This window comes from Thalassophryne amazonica, chromosome 9 (assembly GCF_902500255.1).
Source record: "Thalassophryne amazonica chromosome 9, fThaAma1.1, whole genome shotgun sequence".
Taxonomy (NCBI): domain Eukaryota; kingdom Metazoa; phylum Chordata; class Actinopteri; order Batrachoidiformes; family Batrachoididae; genus Thalassophryne; species Thalassophryne amazonica.
Genome location: NC_047111.1, coordinates 99,049,320 through 99,068,932, shown reverse-complemented (window position 1 = coordinate 99,068,932; position 19,613 = coordinate 99,049,320). Strand labels below are relative to the sequence as shown.

General features: G+C 40.7%; 1 protein-coding gene across 1 annotated transcript in view; it reads right to left on the bottom strand.

The window, feature by feature from the left end:
- dlg2 (discs, large homolog 2 (Drosophila)) overlaps positions 1–19,613 on the bottom strand; it is a 658,820-nt gene that overhangs the window by 116,076 nt on the left and 523,131 nt on the right. Inside the window, exons 10-13 of the mRNA XM_034178851.1 lie at positions 19,199–19,368; positions 18,887–19,023; positions 7,579–7,723; positions 5,798–5,963 (exon numbers count right to left, since the gene is read on the bottom strand). Coding sequence (XP_034034742.1) covers positions 5,798–5,963; positions 7,579–7,723; positions 18,887–19,023; positions 19,199–19,368 — 618 coding nt within the window. The remainder of the gene's footprint in view (positions 1–5,797; positions 5,964–7,578; positions 7,724–18,886; positions 19,024–19,198; positions 19,369–19,613) is intronic.

The window sequence follows — 19,613 nt, the reverse complement described above, 5'->3', positions numbered from 1 at the left end:
TCTTGAACGAAGGGAAAAACACAAATCATCAAGAAAAGGTGGAGGAATGAGCTTTCACTTTTCCCATCACCTAAATCAATTTTCCCACCACCAGCGAATCAAGAGCGCAAAAGGAACAAAAGAGGAAAGAAATTAAACTGAAGCTAACATTGACCTCGACGCTTTAAACGAAACGTTCATGATCATGTGACCGACAGCATCTATAAAAGCTGCACAAAGCCTGCTGCATCCTGCTCTGTGTTCCAGGACTCGGCACTGGGGCGAGCTCTGTAGCATGTGAGTCCTGGAGAAGCTGCAAACAGAAGAACACAATCCAATCCACTGTGGAGATCTGTGCTCACGTTGGTGGATCCACCTGCTCTAGTTGGTCGTCCAGAACAAAAGAGGGATCATCTCCATCATCAGAACCCTCACTATCTGGTTCAGACTCTGATGACGGGCTGTGCGCGCCGTCTTGCTCCAATTCCAAAGTGCACACCCACAAACAAAATCATGTGGGGTGAGTGAGCTGTGATCAAACACACATTTCAACACCCATTTCAAATGAACTCAGGTCCCAGAGAAGGCGGCAGCATTTCTGGATGTTGTTGATGCATGGCTTTCGCTTTTCATGGTAGAGTTTTAACTTCCACTTGTAGATGTAACAACAAACTGTGTTAACTGACAATGGTTTTCTGAAGTGTTCCTGAGCCCACGTGGTAAGATCCTTTACACAATGATGTCGGTTTTTAATGCAGTGCAACCTACGTGTTGCAGGCATCCATTTCAAAATGATTTCTGTGTAGGCTCTCAGTTGTCCAGGTGGTTTCCATAGTAGAGAAGCTTGAATCTTCGACTGGACTGGGTTGCTTGACGCGAGGACGTTTCGCTTCAAATCGCAGAAGCTTCCTCAGCTAAAATTCTTGCTCTGGAAGTCTGACTTCTGTCTGACTCTTGTAGAGAAGAATAAAACAGAAGCCAACAAACTGAAGCCAACTTTAAAATATTAGCCAGAGAGAAGAAATGGTTTGAGAGAGGGGTCAAGGAGGCATTCTTTGTGAAACGTTTGAAACCCAGCCTTAACCGGGGAGGGGGTCTGAGACACACTTTATCCCCTGTTTACAATGGGGTACTCAGGTCAAAGGAGTTTCAGTCTTTTGTTCATGGTAATGAGTCATTCACATCATCAAGGGAGCCATCAGGAAGGCATCCATCCCATCATTAGAGGGACAGCTGTCCTGCCATTAGGTGTGCTAACTACAGCACAATAGTTGCTAATTAGAGCTATTGTTTAGTCACTAGCCTATAGCAGTCTGCCTCTCAGTAGGAGGGGTCTGGTTAGGTTTAAAACTCCAGCTTTTGTTGGCTTCTGTTTTATTCTTCTCTACAAGAGTCAAGACAGAAGTCAGACTTCCAGAGCAAGAATTTTAGCTGAGGAAGCTTCTGCGATTTGAAGCGAAACGTCCTCGTGTCAAGCAACCCAGTCCAGTCGACGATTCAAGCTTCTCTACTATTTCAAAATGAGCAAATATTTGCACAAAAACAAAAATGTTTATCAGTTTGAACATTAAATATCTTGTCTTTGTGGTGTATTCAATTGAATATAGGTTGAAGAGGATTTGCAAATCATTGTATTCTGTTTTTATTTACATTTCATACAATGTCCCAACTTCACTGGAATTGGGGTTGTAGTCACACACATTGCTCAGGTGTGATTTTGGCTCATTCTTCCACACAAACAGTCTTCAAATCTTAAAGGTTCCACTGACTTCATTTATGAACTCTGATGTTTAGTTATTTCCATAGATTTTCACTGGATTCAAGTCAAGTGTTTGGCTGGGCCATTCTAGCAGCTTTATTTTTATTCTCTGAAACCAACTGAACCAACTGAAAAAAGAACTGCTGTCTCAACGAGAAAAGGTGGTGCAACAATTTGCATAGATTTTCATAGATTTTTTTTTTCCGTTATTTCAACTTAACTAGAGAAGTCTTGTGGTATTGACGCAGTAATAATAAGTTGAAATAACTTGCCCACACCATGATGTTACGACTTCCAAATTTCACTGCTGGTATGGTGTTTTTGGGGTGATGTGCAGTGAAATTTGACCTCCAAACATGGTGTGTATTATGGCATCCAAGGAGATCAGTTTCGGTCTCATCTGACCAGACTATATTTGCCCAGTATTTCACAGGGTGAATATAAATGTTGTGCAGCAAACTTTAAACAAGCTTCAACATGTTGTTTCTTCAGCAATGGAGTCTTGTGTGGTGAGCGTCCATAAAGGTCATGACGGTTGAGTGCATTACTTATCGTTTCTTTTGAAACAACTGCACCTGTTGGTTCTAGGTCTTTCAGAAGCTCTCCACAAGTGGTCTTTGCCTCTTGGACAACTCTTCTGATAATTCTTTTTTATTCCTCTGTCAGAAATCTTGCGAGAAGCCCCTGGTCATGGCCAGTTTATGGTAAAATAACATTCTTTCCACTTCCAGATGGCCCCAATAGTGCTCACTGGAACCTTCAGAAGTTTAGAAATCCTTCTGTAACCAATGCCATCAGTACTGCAACAACAAGGTTGTGAAGGTTTGCTTTTACTCATCATAAGATGTTTCTGGAGTGACACCTTGGTAATGAGACACCTTTTTATAGGCCATCAATTGGGACTGAACCAGCTGATATTAATTTGCACTGACAACACACACACGCATACGTATATATATATATATATATATATATATATATATATATATATATATATATATATATATATATATACACACACGAGGGTAGGCTGAAAAGTTCTAAGGCTCACCAAGAAGGAGAAATGCCATTTCAATAAAACTTGGCATGCATTAAGTTCAACTCTTCTGATGACTAACTGCGTTATTTTCTTCCAGGTTGTGAGGTAGTTTGTGGTTCATAGGCAAGTTTGAAAGTTCGTGGTAGAGGGAAACAGCAAAAATGGACAAAATCTGGCATCACGGTGTGATTAAGTACCTGCATAAGAAGGGGTTAAAGCCCAAGGACATTCATGCGGATATGGTTGCTACATTAGGGGATGAAGCTCCCTCCATATCTACAGTGCAGAAGTGGGCAGCTGAATTTAAGAGGGGCAGAGACAGCCTTGAACACGACCCAAGGTCTGGGCGGCCTGCGACAGCCACAACCCAGAAAAACATTGACCTTGTTCATGAAATGGTGATGGACGACAGACGATCGATGATTAATCAGCTAGCAGATGCTGTGGGAATATCCCGTGAGAATTGAACACATTCTGCATGAAGAACTTGGAATGTCAAAGGTGTCAACTCGTTGGGTGCCACGTCTTCTGACGCCTGATCAGAAACGCACCAGGCTAGTCATGTCGAAGGCAAACTTGGCGCAATTTGAAGAGGATCCAGCCAATTAAATGGAACGTTTTCTTACCCAGGATGAGTGTTTGGTTCACCACTTTGAACCGAAGTCAAAAAAACAATCAATGCAGTGGAAACACCCAAGGTCACCACCTCCAAAGAAGGCCAAGGTCTTTTCGTCTGCGTTAAAGGTCATGGTTTCAGTTTTCTGGGATGCCAAGGGCATTGTGTTCCTGGACTATCTTGAAAAGGGACAAACCATAAATGGACAGTACTATTCTAACCTACTGAGACAGTCAGGCGAGGCTATCAAAAAGAAGCGACCAGGAAAGCTGACGAAAGGGGTGCTGTTCCATCAAGACGATGCCCCAGCTCACAAGTCAACAGTGGCCATGGCCACTATCCACGAGTGTGGATTCGAACTGGTAGATCACCCACCATACTCCCCTGACCTGGCACCCTCAGACTTTCATTTGTTCCCAAACCTGAAAAAAAACTTGGCTGGGAAGCACTATGGGAGCAATGATGAGGTGATGGCTGCCGTTGAGGACTATTTTGATTCTCAAGATGATAGCTTCTATGCCAAGGGAATCGAAGCACTCAAGCACCGCTGGAAGAAGTGTGTGGAGTTACAGGGAGACTATGTAGAAAAATAACCCTGAATTTGTTCAATTCGACAACTGCATCATAGTCAGCCTTAGAACTTTTCAGCCTACCCTCTCGTATATATATATAAAGTGACAGGACCTGCTACTCCTCCAAAAACTTGTGAGAAAAAAAATAGCGTGCTACAACATTATCACCATCCCAAGTGAAAAACACAGCGCTATATCGCCCACCTCCTAGCGTACACAGAACTGAAACAGCTGTGGGGTTGCTCACTTAGTTTGGACAGTCTGTGAAGGCTGTCAACACAGTGCACATACAAACCAATATGAACGTGCTATGCTCGTGTTGACTTTATTTGTGCTAAGTATATGCAAAGACCAAAGTGAAGAAGAGTGATATAAGCGACTGGCAGAATGTTTCACTTCAGGTCAGCGTGGTAATCTCAAAGGCTATTATGGATGCACCTGGGCCAAGAGCATATAGTAAACCTCTTAACTGCAAAGAGAATTGAGGATTAATCCTCCACTCGACAAAGCTTAACACAGGGGTCCTTGTAGTTATCCTGTGTTAATGCTCTGCTGCAATATCTCTGTATCAACATCTTTGTTTCACAAATGCAATATGACAAACACAATTCATGTGACAGCATGCAGCAATGACCTGACCTAGTTGAGAAGCATTACGGAATGATATATTGTAATGAATTAAACTGAACATTGTGATAGATACCGTGAGAGGCTTCAGCCTGTCACTGTGCAGATGGCATAAGCGGACCACCTGCGGCTGCTGCTCAGTCCCAACCTCATGTTTGAAGCACTCTAGAGGCAGCATTCACATTTGGTAACATTCCAGCTGCAGCATGACAAAAGCTTCACACTTTGATTTAAACTGATTATTATTATTTTTTTTAAGGGCTGTTTGTGGTTTCAGGCCATAATCGCAGTTTGTTTTGGGATTAAGTATTCTGATAGCTGAGGTGGGGAGCTGCTAATGTTTGGCTGTGACTCATTCAAGTAAGACATCTTAATCTCTGTGTTGTTTAGAACGGGAACAGCTATCAGTGAGCGGTGCCAGAAAATCCAACAGGTCGATGAAGTTATCAGGATAAAAACAAAAAGGACAACAAAAGGTGGTGTCTATTTTGTTCAAACAACAATTCAAAATGCAAAGACATTTAATTTCTAGCTATACAATGAAAAGCAGTAAATCACTGCTTGCCAAACTGTAATTGAAGAAGATGTTTGGTGTTGTGGCTTGGCTGATGACTAAAAGCATTAATTATTAAGACATTGGACTCCATTCAGTGAGACAATTGTAATTTCATGAACAGAATCTGAAGATGTAGCTGAGGTTCAGGTTGTGTCCATTATGGAGGTCATACTAACTCATATCTGCTTTTTGCAGATGATGCAGCTCTGTTTACTTCTTTAGAAGGTGACCTTCACCAGACACTGGTACATTTTATACCCCAAATAAAAAACATCCATAACACATTTAGCAGCCAACAGGACACCCCACAACATAAACACAAAATTACAGTTGACTAATGGTTATCCAATTGTTGTTTCTTTATATTAAATATTAGTTTCTGTAAAATAGACTATAATAGTGCAGATTAGGACTCAAGAAAATTGTTTCAGCCTTCTCAGAACTTCCTTTTTTGGTGGAGCATTACAAAACACTGCAAATTAAGTTGAACTTGGGGGATGTTTTCAGCATTAACTTTTAACATTTTGATAACTTTTTCAACTGCCAGACAAACGTGCAACAACAAGGACTAACGAGTGGAAACAAGGAAGGATTTTGGGGGGAACAAAGTTTCTACCTGTAGTTGTCTGGTAGGAAGGGAGGTAATTACCGTAAGAAAGAAAAACCATCCAACCTGTTTATATCTTCTTCCCCCAATAAGTGCTTAGGGAGGGGGGAATAACTCCCAGGGGAGATGCGGGGGAGACCAGATTTGTACTCCAGAGTTCCACTGTTGACAGGGGAAGAGATATGATTTTCCATGGCTGGAGAGAAAGCTGAGAAAGAAGAGGGTGAAATGGTTAGAGGTAGTAAAACACTAACTGGAAGCATACAGAGTTACACATACAACATAAGTCTAATCACATCACAGCTTGCTTTGTAAGACGTCAACACAATTTGTGGGATCCCCAATACGTTGGGGGAGGTGATGGTCTAGTGGTTAAGGTGTTATGCTTGAGTCCAGAAGATCATGGGTTCAAATCCCCGCCTGACTGGAAAATCACTAAGGGCCCTTGGGCAAGGCCTTTAATCCCCTATTGCTCCCGGTGTGTAGTGAGCGCCTTGTATGGCAGCACCCTGACATCGGGGTGAATGTGAGGCATTATTGTAAAGCGCTTTGAGGCTCTGATGCAGATGGAAAAGCGCTATATAAATGCAGTCCATTTACCATTTACGTTGATGGTCATAATAGCCAACCTATACAGAGTAAAGTTGGAATGTCATACTTCTTCCCAGTTAACATTCGTCATGCATATGATCTCTACTATCCTATTCAACTCTTGCTTGAACCAGGTGTTGAGCAAGGTTGTGAGGTCTAGGGATGGAGTACCTTTGTCAGGGTGGAAAAGTGCATCACTGTTGAGGTGCCCAGAAAATTGAAAAGGCCACAGGGTAGCCCACCCTAGATGCATCAGATCCAGGGGATATGTGGCTGCTTTTGGAAGGTGGGGATGAGGTAGTAGTCTGTCTGAATGGTTGATAATTAAGAGCCAGGGTGGTTTTGTAGTGTGGCAAATGCAGTGATGTGCAGTACTAGTGGATACTCCCAGACCTGATCTGATAGGCTCTAATGTAACACTATGTCAGCAACTAAAACCTTACCACAGAAATGACCAAATTAACTGAAAAATTAATGCACTACACTCATCGTAGTAACCACTGAGGTAGCAAAGTAAATGTTGTCAATTGAACATTTTTTGGTGAAAAACACAGGATACTCCTGTTTTGTCTCTTGATTCCAGTGACATCACCCCTTAGCCTATCTCAATAACTACTGAGGCTAGAAAGCACATGCTTTTGCTTAAATTATCCAAGGCTGCTAAATTTATAGCTGGTCCAAATGAACTTTTTTTCCTGAAAATTACCCCAAAATCCTGTTTGGCCCTGGATCCAAATGAAAATGACCCTCACTGTAATTCTGCAACAAACCAGCAGACACCAGACATCTTTTGTTCACTAGAGAAGATTATGCATGCTGTGTTTCGGAGTCGAATCAATCAATGAATAAAATTAACAAAAACTACAGGCAGTCTAGTAGACATGCACAAGCCTCAAGTATCCAGAAAAGGAACACCACATGAATGATAATTTTACACCACATGAATGATAATTTTACTTAATGTGTGCATGACATATAAATAGGCAACCACTTGGTAACATGTTAACCACAGCATTTTTGTAAGATTAATGCTTTAGAGCCTTTACATCTGCCGGGTTGGTCTGCTGTTCTTCTGACCACAATGACCAAAAATAGACTTATACAGCCTTAAATTGCAAAGTGCTTGTCGAACAAAATATGTCTGACATTAACATCACACACTTTACATTGTTTGCTTTGTTACCTAAAATCTTCCAGTCATGGTAGACCAGTCAGAAAACAAGAGGACTTACGGTGTGTGATATCAGGAGGTCCATAAGGATCTGATAGGTAGACACTGGTGGGTTTTCCCACCTTTAGGTAGACCACATCTGACGTGTTCTTCAAAATGGCCACAGCCTCTTCGTGGGACACTTCTTCCAAACTGTAGTTGTTCACCTGTCCAGACAAAGACGGCTCTTGTTATTTGTAGCAAAATTTGAATTTCTTTGTGTTGCTTTAGTGGTCTCGCACTGGCTGCCTGCAGGAGACTGGATTATGACAGATGGTCTTCGAGTGAGAACACGACAGTAGCAAGCTAATTAAATTAAGCACTTGTTAAGCAAGAGGGATTCCCTCCGGAAGAAAGACCTGTTGTACCGCAGAGCCAGTCAGTTTCTGCTTTGTTGCTCTCAAACTCTATGCCAGCAACTCATGATCATTTCATTTAATCATCATTTGGAGTAAAGATGCAGGAAGAATACTGCCGTGTGCAAGTACTTTGTCCAGCTGACCTCTAAAAGTCTAATCTGAGATATGAAATGACCATTGGTCTTCTCAATTGCAAAAAAAAAGGTATTAACATGATAAAAACAACCCAGGCTTTGCAATCTCAGGATGTGGCCTTGGACTTTGTTCCAAGGATTAAAAAGACATTAACAGGCTAACGGGCATTATCATGCTACCTTACCAAATAGCATGCATATGGATGTTAAGTGGTGTCCTCTTCAGTACAAACATTTAAGGTTAATCTTTAAAGTTCCCCGGAATCTATTGTTTTAATTAGTTTGTTCAAAGTTTGTTTAAATTGTGCAGCACATTGTAATTTCTTATACTGAAAGTGATTTATGAATAAAGTCTCCGTAAGATCTTCACAAAATCTGACAGAAACATTACAGTATTTAAAAAAAATAGTTTGTAAGGAATTTAAAAGCACACATAAAAAGGTGCATCTCATTTTAGGTGGTGATGTAAAGTTGTCATAATTTTGAATGATCTCAATCTCCATACCAACAAGTGTACACATTTTCTAGGTGGTTTTAGTCTGACTATAGGTATTGGAATCAGCCTAAAAAAGAAAACAAAAAGTTTTGTCTAAACCTAATTTTAAATTCTGTTTACAGCACACATACAGCCTATAAAAGCCATAGCAAAAAACAAAACAAAACACAGATGGCTTTTCTTCAACAAATATGACTTAATAAAATACAAAAGCACCACGTGGGATGGACTAGTGTTAATTTTATTACCCATTTTTAATTTAGGCTTAGTCTTTGGTCAAATGTCCTTTTTAGTTGAGTCATATGTAGTCATTCACATACCATTTTTATTTAGCCATGTTTAAGTTGACTATAAGTCTATTAATTTTAGTCAGAAGAGAACTGAATGTATATTAGAATGTATATTAGTCTTATTTCAGTCAAAACATTTTAGTCTTTTTAATAAAAACACAGAATATTTCTGATTACCATTTCAGTCAATATAGTGTTTCACACATATGAAATTTTGAATGTTGTCATTAACTGACAAAATACTCATGTTGAATTATTGAATGTTTGTGGAGTTTTCCCCCTGATATTTCCCCCGATACTTCCTGTCAGATACAATTAGACATCTGGTTTTCTTGTAAATCCACAGCACTGTAGGGCGCAGGTCTTTTGAAATGCAACATTTGTTGGATCTACCATCTTCAGCATTAGCCAGAAATGTGTTAAAGCAAAGCAGAATAAAATAAAATAAATAATTCAAGACTTGTGTTTTTATCTATTGTAAGAGCCACAAATTGAGCCAATTTAATTAAAATACAATGCACACTTAATATTTCATTATTTTGTGACATTTCATGTTATTTGTTCTATATTACTATACAAATAATTGTTTACGAGTACAATGGTAAAAATATTCTTTCCATTGCATGAATGAAAAAAAATTCATTTGTTTTATATAACACCTATCAATCCTGACGATGTTGTCAGTACCTGATGCTGTGTATTGACTTCTTTGTGTACAGACTGCCGTCTGCTTTCCTTAGTCCAGCAAAAAAATCGCAACAGAAATTTGTCGAGCTCTACATCCGACAGCACTTGTACTTCAGGGACAGATGTCGCAGCGAATACTGTAAATGCCTCCAGATGGATTAACGGCGTACTCGATTTGTTTTTTTGTGTTACAAGAATGAGCACCATTAATAAAACAAACCCCTAAGCGCCATCGCCCCTAGTGTGAGCACGCAATGGTGGTCCCCTGCAATGGCGCAAAACATATGGAACCAAAATTGCACGGTCAATGGAACCAAATTTGCAGGGTCAATGGAATACAATGGCAAATGGGACGAATGATCCTCATCACATGACATGCAAACCACCGATCAAATGACAAGGATCTATTTTTAGTGTTTTCTGCTGTGTACAAAAATCTACACACAATAATCTTTAATCTGAGCCTCATCGAGCTGATCAGACACTTTAACACCGTGAGACAGAGTGTAAACATAAACTCTTTTTTCATGAAATGTTTGTCATTCGCGTCAGATGAATTTACTCTGTAGCATTTTTATTGTTTGTTTATTTTTTGACTATTGTGCTGATGTGTAATGTAATTAGTGCAGTTGTCTTTTAAGTGTGCAGTTATTAAACACAAACATTTTGGCTTTTCGATTGCTAATTTACAAGAAAAATGTAAGTTAACTTTCTGGAGGCTGATGTCCGCTCTTGTGACCTTTACAGATGTATGCTCAAACACACGGCAGGCTGACCCACCACCCACTCCTGCAGACAGGAGACGGAGGAGCTGATAGCAGGTGAATCAAACAAAACGGAGATATTTTTTAAAAAAACAATTTTTGAACATTGCGGAATCCTGCACAATCTCAATTTTGCCCCTGGTACATTTTATATGTTGCCTCCAGACTTGCTGATTTTGTGTCAGCGTGAGCTCTGCTGAATGCGACACATTTTGGAAACTCTTTCAAAGTGTAAGAGCTTGTGACAAAAACGGAGAAAATGTATTTCTGTTTTTATTTCATGCAAAAGATTTTCGTCTCATCTTATTCCATCAATATTAATGCATTTAATTTCATCTTAGCGTTTTAAAACACTTACGTAGTATTGTCATCGTGTCATTTTTGTCATGAAAAAAATTGTCATTGAAGAAGATATTTTGTTTCGTCTGACGAAATTAACACCAGGATAAGCACAGAAAACATCCAAGTCACTGACTGTACTTTAGCTATAAATGATCTCAATTTCAATTTCAATTTATTTTCAATTTATTTTCCTATATATAGCGCCAAATCACAACAGAGTTGCCTCAAGGCGCTTCACACAGGTCAGGTCTAACCTTACCAACCCCCAGAGCAACAGTGGTAAGGAAAAACTCCCTCTAAGGAAGAAACCACAAGCAGACCAGACTCGAAGGGGTGACCCTCTGCTTGGGCCATGCTACAAACATAAATTACAGAAACAATTCACAGAACAATTCATGGACGAATATACAAGAATTGCTGTTGGTGCACAAGACAGGAGGGTCGCTAACACAAATACAACTCCCATCTCTGGATGGAGCTGCACCTTAAAAAGAGGAAAAAAACAGAATCAGTCATCAGAAAGACAAAAAATACTGTATAATTTGCCAGCATTAATCAACAAGAAAAACAGAAGAACTACTAAGGTGATCGCAGGCCACTAGCCCTAAGTTTCACAAAAAGACCCAGAATTTGCTTGCTTGCCTCTACTGGTGGTTGGCTCTCACTGCGGTATTGTATCACTTCCTGTTCCGGAGCACAGTGGTGTTTTGCTGTATCTGTTAGCTGTTTAATCTGCGCAGTTAGATTGATCTAGTTATCTAGATTACGATTTGTTTCCCAGTGTAATCTTTACGTGCCTTAACTAAGCACTCCTTCTGCTGAATCACCTCTAAATTATTTACACATTATTCACTTTGCGTGTTTTTAGGAATCCGCTAGCTTAGCGTAGCTACTAGCTCTTAGCCGATTTAGCATGGCGGCTTCTCCTATCTCTCCCGCACTTTTCTGCTCTGGGGTGTGAAATGTTTAGTTATTCCTCGGCCTCCTTTAGCAGTAACGGTACTTGTAATAAGTGTAGCTTATTCGTAGCTTTGGAGGCCAGGCTGGGCGAATTGGAGACTCGGCTCCGCACCGTGGAAAATTCTACAGCTAGCCAGGCCCCTGTAGTCGGTGCGGACCAAGGTAGCTTAGCCGCCGTTAGTTACCCCCTGGCAGATCCCGAGCAGCCGGGAAGCAGGCCGACTGGGTGACTGTGAGGAGGAAGCGTAGCCCTAAACAGAAGCCCCGTGTACACCGCCAACCCGTCACGTCTCTAACCGTTTTTCCCCACTCGACGACACACCCGCCGAGGATCAAACTCTGGTTATTGGCGACTCTGTTTTGAGAAATGTGAAGTTAGCGACACCAGCAACCATAGTCAATTGTCTTCCGGGGGCCAGAGCAGGCGACATTGAAGGAAATTTGAAACTGCTGGCTAAGGCTAAGCGTAAATTTGGTAAGATTGTAATTCACGTCGGCAGTAATGACACCACGGTTACGCCAATCGGAGGTCACTAAAATTAACATTAAATCGGTGTGTAACTTTGCAAAAACAATGTCGGACTCTGTAGTTTTCTCTGGGCCCTCCCCAATCAGACCGGGAGTGACATGTTTAGCCGCATTTTCTCCTTGAATTGCTGGCTGTCTGAGTGGTGTCCAAAAAATGAGGTGGGCTTCATAGATAATTGGCAAAGCTTCTGGGGAAAACCTGGTCTTGTTAGGAGAGACGGCATCCATCCCACTTTGGATGGAGCAGCTCTCATTTCTAGAAATCTGGCCAATTTTCTTAAATCCTCCAAACCGTGACTATCCAGGGTTGGGACCAGGAAGCAGAGTTGTAGTCTTACACACCTCTCTGCAGCTTCTCTCCCCCTGCCATCCCTTCATTACCCCATCCCCGTAGAGACGGTGCCTGCTCCCAGACTACCAATAACCAGCAAAAATCTATTTAAGCATAAAAATTCAAAAAGAAAAAATAATATAGCACCTTCAACTGCACCACAGACTAAAACAGTTAAATGTGGTCTATTAAACATTAGGTCTCTCTCTTCTAAGTCCCTGTTGGTAATGATATAATAATTGATCAACATATTGATTTATTCTGCCTTACAGAAACCTGGTTACAGCAGGATGAATATGTTAGTTTAAATGAGTCAACACCCCCGAGTCACACTAACTGTCAGAATGCTCGTAGCACGGGCCGGGGCGGAGGATTAGCAGCAATCTTCCATTCCAGCTTATTAATTAATCAAAAACCCAGACAGAGCTTTAATTCATTTGAAAGCTTGACTCTTAGTCTTGTCCATCCAAATTGGAAGTCCCAAAAACCAGTTTTATTTGTTATTATCTATCGTCCACCTGGTCGTTACTGTGAGTTTCTCTGTGAATTTTCAGACCTTTTGTCTGACTTAGTGCTTAGCTCAGATAAGATAATTATAGTGGGCGATTTTAACATCCACACAGATGCTGAGAATGACAGCCTCAACACTGCATTTAATCTATTATTAGACTCTATTGGCTTTGCTCAAAAAGTAAATGAGTCCACCCACCACTTTAATCATATCTTAGATCTTGTTCTGACTTATGGTATGGAAATAGAAGACTTAACAGTATTCCCTGAAAACTCCCTTCTGTCTGATCATTTCTTAATAACATTTACATTTACTCTGATGGACTACCCAGCAGTGGGGAATAAGTTTCATTACACTAGAAGTCTTTCAGAAAGCGCTGTAACTAGGTTTAAGGATATGATTCCTTCTTTATGTTCTCTAATGCCATATACCAACACAGTGCAGAGTAGCTACCTAAACTCTGTAAGTGAGATAGAGTATCTCGTCAATAGTTTTACATCCTCATTGAAGACAACTTTGGATGCTGTAGCTCCTCTGAAAAAGAGAGCTTTAAATCAGAAGTGCCTGACTCCGTGGTATAACTCACAAACTCGTAGCTTAAAGCAGATAACCCGTAAGTTGGAGAGGAAATGGCGTCTCACTAATTTAGAAGATCTTCACTTAGCCTGGAAAAAGAGTCTGTTGCTCTATAAAAAAGCCCTCCGTAAAGCTAGGACATCTTTCTACTCATCACTAATTGAAGAAAATAAGAACAACCCCAGGTTTCTTTTCAGCACTGTAGCCAGGCTGACAAAGAGTCAGAGCTCTATTGAGCTGAGTATTCCATTAACTATAACTAGTAATGACTACATGACTTTCTTTGCTAACAAAATTTTAACTATTAGAGAAAAAATTACTCATAACCATCCCAAAGACGTATCGTTATCTTTGGCTGCTTTCAGTGATGCCGGTATTTGGTTAGACTCTTTCTCTCCGATTGTTCTGTCTGAGTTATTTTCATTAGTTACTTCATCCAAAACCATCAACATGTTTATTAGACCCCATTCCTACCAGGCTGCTCAAGGAAGCCCTACCATTATTTAATGCTTCGATCTTAAATATGATCAATCTATCTTTGTTAGTTGGCTATGTACCACAGGCTTTTAAGGTGGCAGTAATTAAACCATTACTTAAAAAGCCATCACTTGACCCAGCTATCTTAGCTAATTATAGGCCAATCTCCAACCTTCCTTTTCTCTCAAAAATTCTTGAAAGGGTAGTTGTAAAACAGCTAACTGATCATCTGCAGAGGAATGGTCTATTTGAAGAGTTTCAGTCAGGTTTTAGAATTCATCATAGTACAGAAACAGCATTAGTGAAGGTTACAAATGATCTTCTTATGGCCTCGGACAGTGGACTCATCTCTGTGCTTGTTCTGTTAGACCTCAGTGCTGCTTTTGATACTGTTGACCATAAAATTTTATTACAGAGATTAGAGCATGCCATAGGTATTAAAGGCACTGCGCTGCGGTGGTTTGAATCATATTTGTCTAATAGATTACAATTTGTTCATGTAAATGGGGAATCTTCTTCACAGACTAAAGATAATTATGGAGTTCCACAAGGTTCTGTGCTAGGACCAATTTTATTCACTTTATACATGATTCCCTTAGGCAGTATTATTAGACGGTATTGCTTAAATTTTCATTGTTACGCAGATGATACCCAGCTTTATCTATCCATGAAGCCAGAGGACACACACCAATTAGCTAAACTGCAGGATTGTCTTTACAGACATAAAGACATGGATGACCTCTAATTTCCTGCTTTTAAACTCAGATAAAACTGAAGTTATTGTACTTGGCCCCACAAATCTTAGAAACATGGTGTCTAACCAGATCCTTACTCTGGATGGCATTACCCTGACCTCTAGTAATACTGTGAGAAATCTTGGAGTCATTTTTGATCAGGATATGTCATTCAAAGCGCATATTAAACAAATATGTAGGACTGCTTTTTTGCATTTACGCAATATCTCTAAAATCAGAAAGGTCTTGTCTCAGAGTGATGCTGAAAAACGAATTCATGCATTTATTTCCTCTAGGCTGGACTATTGTAATTCATTATTATCAGGTTGTCCTAAAAGTTCCCTAAAAAGCCTTCAGTTAATTCAAAATGCTGCAGCTAGAGTACTGACGGGGACTAGAAGGAGAGAGCATATCTCACCCATATTGGCCTCTCTTCATTGGCTTCCTGTTAATTCTAGAATAGAATTTAAAATTCTTCTTCTTACTTATAAGGTTTTGAATAATCAGGTCCCATCTTATCTTAGGGACCTCGTAGTACCATATCACCCCAATAGAGCGCTTCACTCTCAGACTGCAGGCTTACTTGTAGTTCCTAGGGTTTGTAAGAGTAGAATGGGAGGCAGAGCCTTCAGCTTTCAGGCTGAGTCCTGCAACCTGAGAATGTAAAGCCCGGGCCGGTACGTAAGGTTTAATTAGGTCAGCTAGGTAGGGAGGTACCAGTCCATGAATAATTTTATAGGTTAGTAGCAGAACCTTAAAGTCTGATCTCACTGGGACAGGAAGCCAGTGAAGAGACACCAAAATGGGTGTAATGTGGTTGAACTTTCTGCTTCATGTCAGCATTTTGAACCAATTGGAGAGCCCTAATGCTAGACTGCAGTAAACCAGAAAATAGAACATTGCAGTGGTCCAATCTAGAAGAGATGAACGCATGGATCAGGGTCTCAGCATCAGCCATAGACAGGATGGGACGAATCTTCGCTATATTTCAGAGGTGGAAGAAAGCAGTCCAAGTAATATTTGTAATGTGGAGGCCAAAGGACAACGAAGGATCAAAAATTACCCCAAGGTTCCTCAATTTGTCAGTGTGATGTATGACACACGAGCCTAGGCTGAGTGTTAACTGGTCAAATTGATGCCGATGTCTCACTAGACCAAGAACCATCATTTCAGTCTTATCAGAGTTTAAAAGTAGGAAGTTTCTAGACATCCACTTCTCACTGCTACAAGGCAATCTTCTAAGGATTTTCTGTGAATGAGATTACCAGCGGTTATTGGCATATATAACTGAGTATCATCTGCATAGCAGTGAAAGGTAATCCCAATACGCCGCAATATGTGACCAAGGGGTGCTGTATAAAGGGAGAAAAGCAGGGGTCAAGTATGACGTCAGCCATGCAAGGGCACTCCCAGTAATCCCAAAATTATTTTCCAGCCTATCAAGTAAAATATGATGATCCACTGTATCAAATGCAGCACTGAGATCTAACAGCAACAGAACCGTAGTGGTGTCCGAATCCATTGTAAGCAGATGATCATTCACCACTTTAGTGAGAGCCGTCTCTGTGGAATGATATTTTCTAAAAGCAGACTGCAGTGGCTCAAAGAGATTATTCTCAGTAAGTCTATGAGCTGCTGTGACACCACTTTTTCCAGAATTTTAGAGCAAAATGATAGATTTGATATCGGCCGATAGTTTTTTAATACGCTAGGGTCAAGATTAGGTTGGTTTAATCACTGCAGATTTGAAACATTTAGGAACAGATCCAGAAGTTAAAGAAAGATTAATAATTTCCAGCACAATCGGCCCAAGAGTGGGCCACAGGTCCTTAAACAGTTTTGTTGGTATAGGATCAAATAAACAGGTTGTGCTTTTTGTTGACGTTACCAGTTTCGTCAGCATGCGCAGAGAGATACTATCAAATTCTGTAAATCTAGGTAATACCTCAGTAGTGGCACCCACCTCAATAGCACGGTGTACTGACTGGGTTAAGGCATGCTGGGATATGTTCAACCTAATGTCATCTATTTTCTTCTCAAAGTAATCCAGGAAATCTTGTGCTGTAAAAGGAGAGCGAGCTACAGGTGGTTGTCCATGAATAAGTGTTGCCACCGTGTCGAACAAGAACTTTGAGTTATGCTTGTTTTTGCTGATCAAATCAGAGCAGTAGGTCCGCTTTGTAGCCAATAATGCATGCTTATAGTCTAAGATAGCATCACGCCACGCAAGGTGGAATACTTCTAATTTTGAATGACGTCACGCAGGTAATCATTGAACCAAGGTGACTGTGATTCGTGGGAGCGCGGTTTCAACACAGGTGGTGCAATCATGTCGAATGTAGTTTTGAGCACTAAGTTTAAACTATCCACAAGTCTGTCTGCTGACTGGGTATTTGTAAAAAATGAGGCTAAGACATCAGGCAGTCTAGCTTCTAGTTCAGTCTTAGTTGAGGAGTTGATGCATCGCTGTAGTGATAAATAAGGTTGTTGTTCCACTAAACACGGCAGCGAAACTGTAAACTTAACAAGTGAGTGATCAGAGACCACTGATGTAAGAGGCATGATGTCAATATTCGTGACAGCAATACCACGTGCGAGAACCAGATCCAGGGTATTTCCACTAATGTGCGTCGAATCCCAAATGCATTGCCGAAATCCTAATGCATCCACAATTTCCATAAATGATTTGCATAGGGGATCAGAAGGCTTATTTATAAGAACGTTAAAGTCACCAATGATCCGAATGTTATCTCCACTAGTTGACAAATTAGAGATGAACGCACCAAATTCATCTAAGAATTCAGAATATGGGCCAGGAGGCCTATATACAGTGACAAAGTAATACGGTTGATTTTTGTTCTTCTGACCTTGGCAATGCGTAATATCCTGAGCAGAGCGGAGAATCAGATGCTCAAACAAGTTATATTTGTGACCCCCAACAGCTAATAAGCTAAACCTAGATTTATAAATAAGAGCAACACCCCTGCCTTGCTTTGCATCACGGTGACTAAATGTATATGCTGGTAGGCAGGCTTCATTTAAGGGGAGGACAGCTGTAGGTTTAAGCCAGGTTTCGCATAACCCAATCATAGCTAAGTGATGATCAATAATTAAATCATTAATCAACAATAATTTTGAGGACAGTGATCTTATGTTAATGAGACCCAGTCTAAAGACCTCAGTGGGGTTGACAGTTGAACTGTTTGGGTTTAGGGGTGGTTCCAGAGTAGCATATATAAGTTGCTTAGAAGTAGGTTTAGGTTTGAGACATTCCACGTGTGTTGTAGGTAGCAAACACAAAATCTTTGCTAGTGCTGGAACAACCACTGGGCCATCCACAATTTCAACATCATCCAATATAGTAAAGGGTATTAAGTTTGCAAAGCATATCCCTCTATGATTTTTATGGACACGTCTACAGAAGCAGGCCACAATCTCAACTTGTTGAATTTCCCTCCCTGGCAGATAAATTGCAATATCACCATAGTGGATTTCCTGCACTAATTTCCCTGCTAAGCTAATGGATTCCACACCCACATTAGTCATAAGCCTTGCAGGGTCTCTAATCACCTGCTCCGTGGCCTGCTGTAGATTCCTAATGTTACCCTTCCCGTAGAGCTCTAGCTATGTTCGCAGACAAGATGGCGGCACCTTCCCCAGTAGGGTGGAGGCCGTCCGGCATCAGCAGACCACGGCGGCCCCAGAACGAAGGCCAGTTATCAATAAAGCTAAAGCCTTGATGTTGACAAAACTGCGCCAGCCACCTATTTAATGATGTCAGCCAGATAAATGCTTCATTAGTACCCCGGGAGGGGAGGGGACCAGAGACTATTATCGATGCTGACACATCTTTCTGGCAAGGTCACAAGTCTTCTCTATAAATCTCAATCATTAAAAAAAAGAAAGAGTATTTCACAGCTATAAATCTCCTTACAGCAGGCTGTCCACAAAACATCTTAAATGGACATAAAGGAGACTCATGAGAAAAGCCAACGCAACTTCTGTGATGAATTTAGGCAGTTTCAAGCATCAGTGGCTTTGATTACATAGTTGATACATTGGTAATTCAGTATGTTTATGATGATGTACAGTATTTTGTAAGAACTGTAAATATGGAAGCCATTCACAACCTGATGCTCACCATTAGCAATCTGTCTCCAACTTGTAGCCGGCCATCTTTCTGTGCTGCGCCGCCATCAATAATCTTGGTGACATATATGCTGTTGTCACCAGGTATGTGCTGGTTTCCAACTCCACCTGCAATACTGAAGCCAAGCCCTGTGTGTGCATGTGTGAAGAAAAGTAGCTGGTTAAAACAGTTTGCACTTACAAAACCTCATTTTTGTTCCTTAAAATAATCAGATCTGGTTTACCAAAACCCATCAGTGTTTGCAAGAATATCACCTGCAGAACAGAAGGGACTTTCCACAAATGCCGGTCATTTTGAGCCTACCTTTTGGTCCTTTGGTGAGTTTGATCTCAATGATGGTCTCTAGCATTGGCCTACGGCGCCGGACATACAGCCGGACAATAGAACCGGCAACCTTAAGTGCTTCCACTGCCTTGCTGTGGGAAACTTCTGACACATCAGCATCATTCACCCGCAGGATGCAGTCATTTACTCTGGAAGAGGAGGAGCAAACATTTCTGACAGTTGGTAATAATTAAGAACAAAACCACAACCACACACTGCATTTGTCACAATGTGCCAGTGTGAAGGCAGGTGCAGTTTAATGCCTTAGGGATGACAATGAGTTGGATTATACTCTGACATAAAAGCAGGGAATATGAATTATGTTCAATGTCATGGTGTTATGACAAAGAGTATGATAAATGGTTTTGTTTACAGGTACGCATTACTGAATGAG